This window comes from Hoplias malabaricus, chromosome 3 (genome assembly GCF_029633855.1).
Source record: "Hoplias malabaricus isolate fHopMal1 chromosome 3, fHopMal1.hap1, whole genome shotgun sequence".
NCBI classification, from domain to species: domain Eukaryota; kingdom Metazoa; phylum Chordata; class Actinopteri; order Characiformes; family Erythrinidae; genus Hoplias; species Hoplias malabaricus.
Genome location: NC_089802.1, coordinates 13748948 through 13756581, shown reverse-complemented (window position 1 = coordinate 13756581; position 7634 = coordinate 13748948). Strand labels below are relative to the sequence as shown.

At 37.7% G+C, this 7634-nt stretch overlaps 1 protein-coding gene across 1 annotated transcript; it reads left to right on the top strand.

Moving 5' to 3' along the window:
• Positions 1-378: 378 nt before the first annotated feature.
• On the top strand, positions 379-6102 carry LOC136690972 (uncharacterized). The gene is made up of 7 exons (XM_066663139.1): positions 379-673; positions 1492-1575; positions 2175-2263; positions 2433-2618; positions 3354-3491; positions 4505-4697; positions 5786-6102. The coding sequence occupies exons 1-7, from the start codon at positions 379-381 to the stop codon at positions 6100-6102; spliced, it is 1302 nt and encodes a 433-aa protein (XP_066519236.1).
• Positions 6103-7634: the final 1532 nt, after the last annotated feature.

Genomic DNA, 7634 nt, shown 5'->3' with positions numbered 1-7634 from the left:
ACATACATTTCCTGTCATTGACTTTTGGCTTTTATTTAGAAATGTGTTCCTCTGCAAGCTATTACCGTAATGTTCAGAATACGACGTTCCACCAAATCTAAGTGGGGGCTGGCTTGACCAAGCTTTTCCAAGTGGAGGCTGGCTTGACTTCAGTTTGCTAGCTGGGTTGTGGACACACCTGCATTCATAAAATGTTTGTGGTTTTGTTTGTGTGAGTAGACTTATAAAACGTAAACACATTAAATAGCCACATTGTTTTTCTTAATTAGGTATGCAATAAATGCAACACACCTATTGTCAGTATTACCCCTCTGCGGACCTGTATTTGGAAGTTTGCTTCAGGTAAAGCGAATACTGTGAGTAAAGCTGCAGAGAAACATGTCTGCTGTTAACACTGTGTACTCTTCTGTTCGCTTATTAATGCGTTGTGTAAAACACTGCTCCCCCGCGCAGAGGAGGCTTCAAATACATGGCTCTGTAACATTTTATTATGGCTGCCCCAAAGCTGTAGCAGCTGACAGACATCGAGAAGCGGACAGGAGCGGACCTGTGTCCGTTCACACAGTGGACCTCCGCAGTGACGTAGTCACTAAACCCGGGACTGCGATGCGGAGCGCGATGTCACACGCTCACGTGGACGGCGATGTGTTTGGAGAAGACCCAACTGTTGACAGTAAGAAAGCTCATCTACATTTCAGTACTAGTAAATTAATTAATACATATATCTGTGATATACTATATACCTTTTAGCTAAAATATTGTATGATCTTCATAGAAAGTTCTTACTGCAGCCAAAGGAAACTTGGATGAGCAGGTGTCTGGAAGCGTTTGGGCAGTGATGATACACCTTAAACTTTCAGTCTAACAACTACAGCAGCCAAACGACAACCAGTAACAACCCCACAACCAAACGATTTTAAACAGAGTTTTCATAAACCAGCGTAATTTCCCAAATGTTTACAGACTAATTTGTGTATTTCACATACTGTGCTGACAGATATGTTCATGTTGATTTTTAATTTCCAAATAAAATAATTCAAGTCTTCAGTATGGTAAAATATTTTTCACTTCTAGTGCAGCATTGACTGCAGCTGCTGTGGTAGTGGGCTCTATATCCCTCAGTGGCAAAGATACTGTACTGAATGGGGCCTTCACAGAACATGAAGAACATTTGTCCTGTTGGCTCAGGGCCATGGAAGCCTCTTCTAAATCTGCCTCTAAGGGCGGGACAGGACTCATAACTTCTGCAGGAAATTCAGAATCCTTTATATATGACCTCATTAATCTTTTGTTTCAATATCTCTGTAAAGTCACGAGGCTTAAGGTCATATGATTTTCATAGTTAGGGCCTACAAAAATGAATACCTGAGGCAATTTGTGTAATATAAGTTTGCTAAAAATACAAAAAGTCAGAAGTCTGAAATCTGTTGATTAATTAGATGAAAGTAAAGTTCTGTAATTAAAGACTCCTTTCTCTCTGTGTTTCTGTAGAGCTGCAGAAATTGGCAGCTGATATTTTTGGAATGGAAGCAGCTTTGTTCGTCCCCACAGGGACCATGAGCAATCTGATTGCAGGTAAGATGGATGGTGTACAGTGCCCAGAAGTTAAGTTTAAATTAGTTTCCATTTTTCAGTAGCAACAGTGAAGGGGAAGAAATTGTGAAAATGTATTGTTTTGTATGCTCTTGGATATATGCTGGGTTGTATGGCTCCCTAGCACCAGAGCCCTGAAGTCTCCTCCTGGACACAAAGAAAGCTGTCTGTTCATTTCAATGTGGCAGAAATTGAGTAAACATGCAGACATTGAGTGTGTAAGAAGAATAATAATCTCTACATTAGTCATTATATTTCATCTAATTTACATATACATACAGAATATAAACGGTGTAAATAATAATTTATATAATATAATATATAATAATAATATAATATTGTTATTATATAAATATATATATATATAATTTTAGTTGCAACGGTGGAAAATAAGAGTAGAATCATCTGCAAATACTTTGTTAAGTTACTTGTGTTTAGTGTTTGTCATTTTAAATTTTTGTGATTTATTTTAAAATGGTCAAATAGAAAATGCTCATGTAGCTGACCTCTATAATAAAATGTATGGGCCGTTTGATATAATTTATATTCCTGATGTTCTTACAGTTCTCTCTGTCTTTCAGTGATGGTGCACTGCAGGGAGAGGGGGGATGAGATGATAGTGGGGGATCTCTCTCATCTCCATGTCTATGAACAAGGAGGAAGTGCACAGGTATGATTTAAGACCTTTTAATTCAGTGTGTGCTTTCATTATTTATTAATATTTTCATTCCTGAACTACTACCGATGTCTGAAGTCCTGAAATCAGTTTTTTGTTTTTGTTTTTGTCTGATGGTGGTGTGTTGAATGTTGATGAAATGCACCTGCTCTGATGTGTTCAGATTGCTGGAGTACACTCCACCACCGTCACAACTCTGGCTGATGGAACATTTGATCTGGACCAGCTGGTCTCAAAGATCCGTCACGGCTACCCTGATGCCCACTACCCCCGCTCTCGCCTGGTGTGTGTGGAAAACACACACAACATCCTGGGTGGACGAGTCCTTCCTCTCTCATTCCTGCAGGAGGTTGGTGAACAACTACCAACACTTGTTATATTCCTTACAATTATGTAAATATTTGATCATGCACCCTGTGAGTGCAGCTCTAAGGGAGAAAGAAGAACAAATAATCAAACCATTTCTATCACTGAGCTAGGTGTAAAGTCATACAATTCAACCCTAAATTATATTATTCACTTGGTGATTTATAAATAACCTGCAATCTTAATATTAAACTTCTGCAGAATTATTACCTTACAAAGAGAACAATGACAAATTTTAGAAGTGGTGCACAGATTAATGAAAAAACATATATTTAAAGGTAATGTGAATAAAAGCTTATCACTACAATACACTTTATATATTTCTTACAAAACAAATCTTCTGAGTTTCACACAGTATTCAATAACATACAGTTGATGTTTTAAGAGTGTTCCAAGCAGCCCCTTAGTTCATTACAATGAACATTTGCACTTGTGTGGCTTTTGGTTCAAACAAATTATACATTTGAATATATAACAGAGATGTGTTTGTTTAAAAGTATTATCTTGTTCCATGCTACATTTTGTGTCCTACGCATATCTGTGATTTACATGTTAACTGAAAAATATATGTGATATATCCTGAGATGCCTTGGGGCAATCCTTCACGCTGTAACCCTATACAGCATATTCAGATTTGCAGTGTATATCATGGGAATGTAGGAATGTTCATATTTATTAATATGGTGGTTTTCTGATGGCAGCATTTTCTTTCTCGTAGCTGCGTTCTGTAGTGGATGAGTATGGGCTTAGTCTGTATATGGATGGAGCCAGGCTGATGAATGCAGCAGTGGCACTGGGTGTTAGTCCCTCAGTCATCCTGCAACACTGCCATACTGTCAGTGTCTCTCTGTCTAAGGTAGGATACCAGTTACAGACCATTCAGTTTAAATGATGCTTTGAATCAGCTTGTAGTATTTACTGCTCATTCATTTTGATTTTTAGAATGTTTGAATGCCTGGCTGTTACATTCTAGGAGCAAGTTTCAGAGATAGTGCCCATTTTGAGGCAGCATTTCCATGCTGAACCAGCGATTCCAAGGTTTTTGAGGTTTTCCACTGAAACCAAATGACTAGCATTTTTAAGTGATTTGTCTTAATATTGGATACTGTACATTCATATCAAGTGTAGTAACATTTTATGTACCCTGTTAAGGGCATTGCTGATGTCCAAGTGATCAAGCTTCTTTGTTCTAGAAATAGAGTCTGGCGGCTGGCACAGGCCTGTAATCATGTCCTTCCAGGACTTGAGTCTCCCTGCTCCTCTCTCCAGAAGGAGTAAGATTTGCGTTGCTCTTCAGTTCATTGCTCACATGCAGATTTACCTGGCTGAAGTAAACCCATTCACATTGGCCACTTTATGTAATCCTGAGTGTGGATGTCAGTGATGGTAGTTGCATTTTAATTACAGGATTGTATCATTTCAGGAAATTAGTATCATCAGATAAAATACACAGACAGTATTTAACTCGGATACAGATCATATTACTGTAATGTGTGTGTGTGTATATATATATATATATATAATTTTTATATTATATATCTTGTCTTTGCACTATGCTATTGTTATTTGCACTTCTGTATTTGTACTGAGCAATGACAAAGTTGAATCTATCTATCTGATCTATCTAACAGATGCATATGAAATTGAAGTATGTCTATTCCCACATTAGATATGTTACACAGCTGTGCTAAATGTCCTTGACCTATAAATGAAATCACAGTGAAAATACATTTTGCCTTGCAAATTCATATCATTTCCTGATGGAGATTATAGAGAACACAAAAGAATCCATATTCATAGTCAAAGATCTAGATTCTTTTGTACTTCTGAGTTTATTTATCATGATTTTTTTTTATCATGTTTTTGTAGGGTTTGGGGGCACCAGTGGGCACCATGCTAGCTGGACCCAAAGATTTCATTCAGAAGGCAGTAAGAGCTCGTAAAGCACTGGGCGGTGGGTTACACAAAGGAGGAATTTTGGCTGCGGCTGGTAAGATTGCTCTAACGGACATGATGGGTAGAATGAAGGAGGACCACAGAAATGCCAGGAGCTTTGCTAAAGGTGATGTATGCCTTTAAAAGTCATAAATACAGCTGTGGCAGCTTGACTTAAAATATATGTGCAAATGTTTTTTGGCGCCCCTATTCCCAAATGTATTAAATGGTGCATGATCACTCCACTGAACATAGTTGTACTCATGTTGTGCACAATTACATGTCACTGACTACAACAACTGCACCTTGAGCAGCTGACTGACAGAAATTACAATATGTATCAAAACACTCATGGACATATTGTTCATTTTTTTTGACGCCTGTATAAGAATAAGATCCACTGCGCAAAGCTAGCTGAAATATATATATATATATATATATACATTATGAATTATTTCACAGACTAATCAGCAACAACTATAATTATGTGATAAATGCTTAGAAACATTTTTGTTAATGGGTAAATGGCACATTTCCAAGCTAAACTTTTTACAACCTGAATTTCATGTGTAAAATCTAAATAAATGTATATAAACAGAATGCAATGATTTTATATTTGATACATCTCATAGACCAATATTTAAATGCTGGAAAAATAAGTGTTACTACAAAAAACTAAAAAATAAACAGCTGGAGGAGCAGTTTGCAACTAAATCACATGACAGAGTCTCTCAGGGGGCAGCACGGTGGTGCAGCAGGTAGTGTCGCAGTCACACAGCTCCAGGGACCTGGAGGTTGTGGGTTCAAGTCCTGCTCCAGGTGACTGTCTGTGAGGAGTTCTCCCCGTGTCCGCATGGATGTTCCTACAAGTGCTCCAGTTTCCTCCCATGGTCCAAAAACACACGTTGGTAGGTGGATTGGTGACTCAAAAGTGTCCGTGTGCGTATGTGTCGCTCTATAAGGACTGCTGAAGAATTCTTGCCTCTCCCAAAACTCCAGTAGTTGGTCTTCTCAGTTTACAGACTGTTGTTAAAGGAAGAGGGGATGCTTCGCAATGGTAAACATGGCTCTATCTAAAATTTACATTTTACACAGCATCCCAAAATTTTGGGATTGGTGTTATATATAAATCTGCACACAAAAGGAAAACTATTAGATAAAATATATGTGGAACATTTTTTAGAAGAGTAATGTAAAGTCTCTGTTTACTTGCAGCTCTGATGGAATGCAGTCCTCCTCTGTACCAGATGGATTTGGCATCTGTGGAAACGAACATTGTGCGGTTCAGAATGCAAGAACCTTGGCCAAGTCCTACTGAGTTCTGTGAGGTGATGGCAACAGTGAGCAAGGGAGAGGTGGAGGCTCTAGGATGTGGAGTTCGTGTTCTGATGGTTCCTTTCTTTGGTGGCACTGTGAGAGCTGTGTGGCATCTGGACATCAGTGAAGAGGACACTCAGCTGGCCATAAAGAAAGCACAATATGTAGCTCAGCAGTATAGCAGTAAAGCAGCACAGTCAGTAAAGAGCAGATGAATCTAAAATATCCAGATTTTAGGTGTTCTGTGAGGTTGGTAAGGTGTTACTATGGCTGACAAGCTAAATTTCAGGTAATTTCTTTGGTGATCCAGGTGGTTGCTATAGCAATTCCTGTTGTATATGAGGTTGTTGCTAAGGTGCACCTAGTTGGTTGTTATGGTATCCCAGGAGGTTTAATGTGGTTGCCAAAGCGCCCTAGGTGCTGTTCTTGGTGTTATGTTCTTGCTAAAATGTTTCCAGTGGCCGTTTTTCAAAAGGTATTCAACAAGATTAAAACAAGCTAGTTAGATTAAACTTGAAAAATGGGTTTTTCAAAACTGATTACTTGTTTTTTGATCCTGAAGATTTGGATCTAGAGTTTGTAATCCAATCCAATCTTTAATAAGGATTAAATGCTAAAATTGGGGTTTTCAAATCTTCTAGCAGAAATCTAGGATAGTTTTCATACCAAATAACAGGATTACCATGATCCCACATTGAGAGGTGGATCCAAGTGTGTTGAAGACACACTTGGTACAGAAATGACTTGGAAATAAACTGGTGTTCTTGAAAAGTGATTTTAAAGCATGCATATTTACAATTTAAAATAATAATAATAAAAAATATATATTTAAATATGTTGGCAAAAGTAAGAAACAATTTTGAAAGAGGACTTCTGTGTTAAACCTTTATTTTTCTCATGATCATTGAAATGTTGGTAATGTGTTTCATGCATACATGTAGCTCAGTGTTTTTCAGACAAAACTGTGACTATAAAATATAGACATTTAAAATATAATTGAAGAGAGTATAAAATGTTATTATAAAATTATACGTAAAGTATGGAGAGTGAAAACAAAGGGAAAGTGCTTGATTTAATTTTATTTTTCATTACCAAAAAATAGTAAAATTATTTGTCCAGCAGATGGCAATATTGAGGAGTAATAAATCACAGAAAATCCAGATCTAGAAATCCTTATCCTGAGATATCTGGACCAGCTTAATCCAGTCTGAAAATGTTTTGAAAAACTGGGGCAAAATCTCTGAGATCATTTAGATCCTGGAGAGGAAAAAAGGGGATGTGATTAGCCAGAAACTGTGGATAAAGATTAAAAGTTTAGAAAAAATCAGCCCCAAGTGGTTGCTAGGGCGGTTGCTAAAGTGATTCCAGTAGATTCTAAGGTGTTACCGGTGCTTGCAGAAAGTGGTTTCTAAGGAGTGTCGAGTGCTATGGTGTTGTTAAGGTGTATCCAGTTGGTTGCTATGGTATCATACGGGGTTAGGGCAATTGCTAAGGTATTTCAGGTGGTGGCTAAAATGTTGCCTAAGTGGGAGCTATGATGTTACGCTTATTCTTGGTGGTTGCTATAGTGTCCCAATTTTTATTAATAGTATTTGAGGTGTTTTTTTTTGAGTGGGTGCTAAGTTGTTGTTAATGTGTTTGAGGTGTTTGTAATTGTATCCCAGGTGTTTGTTATGGTGGTTGGTTGATGGTTGCTAGAGTGCTGCTCTGTGTTATGTGGTACAAAAACTTGCACTCCATTTATGCT

Coding starts and splice junctions, on each gene's coding strand:
- LOC136690972 (XM_066663139.1), top strand. CDS start 379: ATGTCTGCTGTTAACACTGTGTACTCTTCTGTTCGCTTATTAATGCGT. Junction 2,264..2,432: donor AACAAGGAGGAAGTGCACAG/GTATGATTTAAG, acceptor TGATGTGTTCAG/ATTGCTGGAGTACACTCCAC. Junction 4,698..5,785: donor TGCCAGGAGCTTTGCTAAAG/GTGATGTATGCC, acceptor GTTTACTTGCAG/CTCTGATGGAATGCAGTCCT.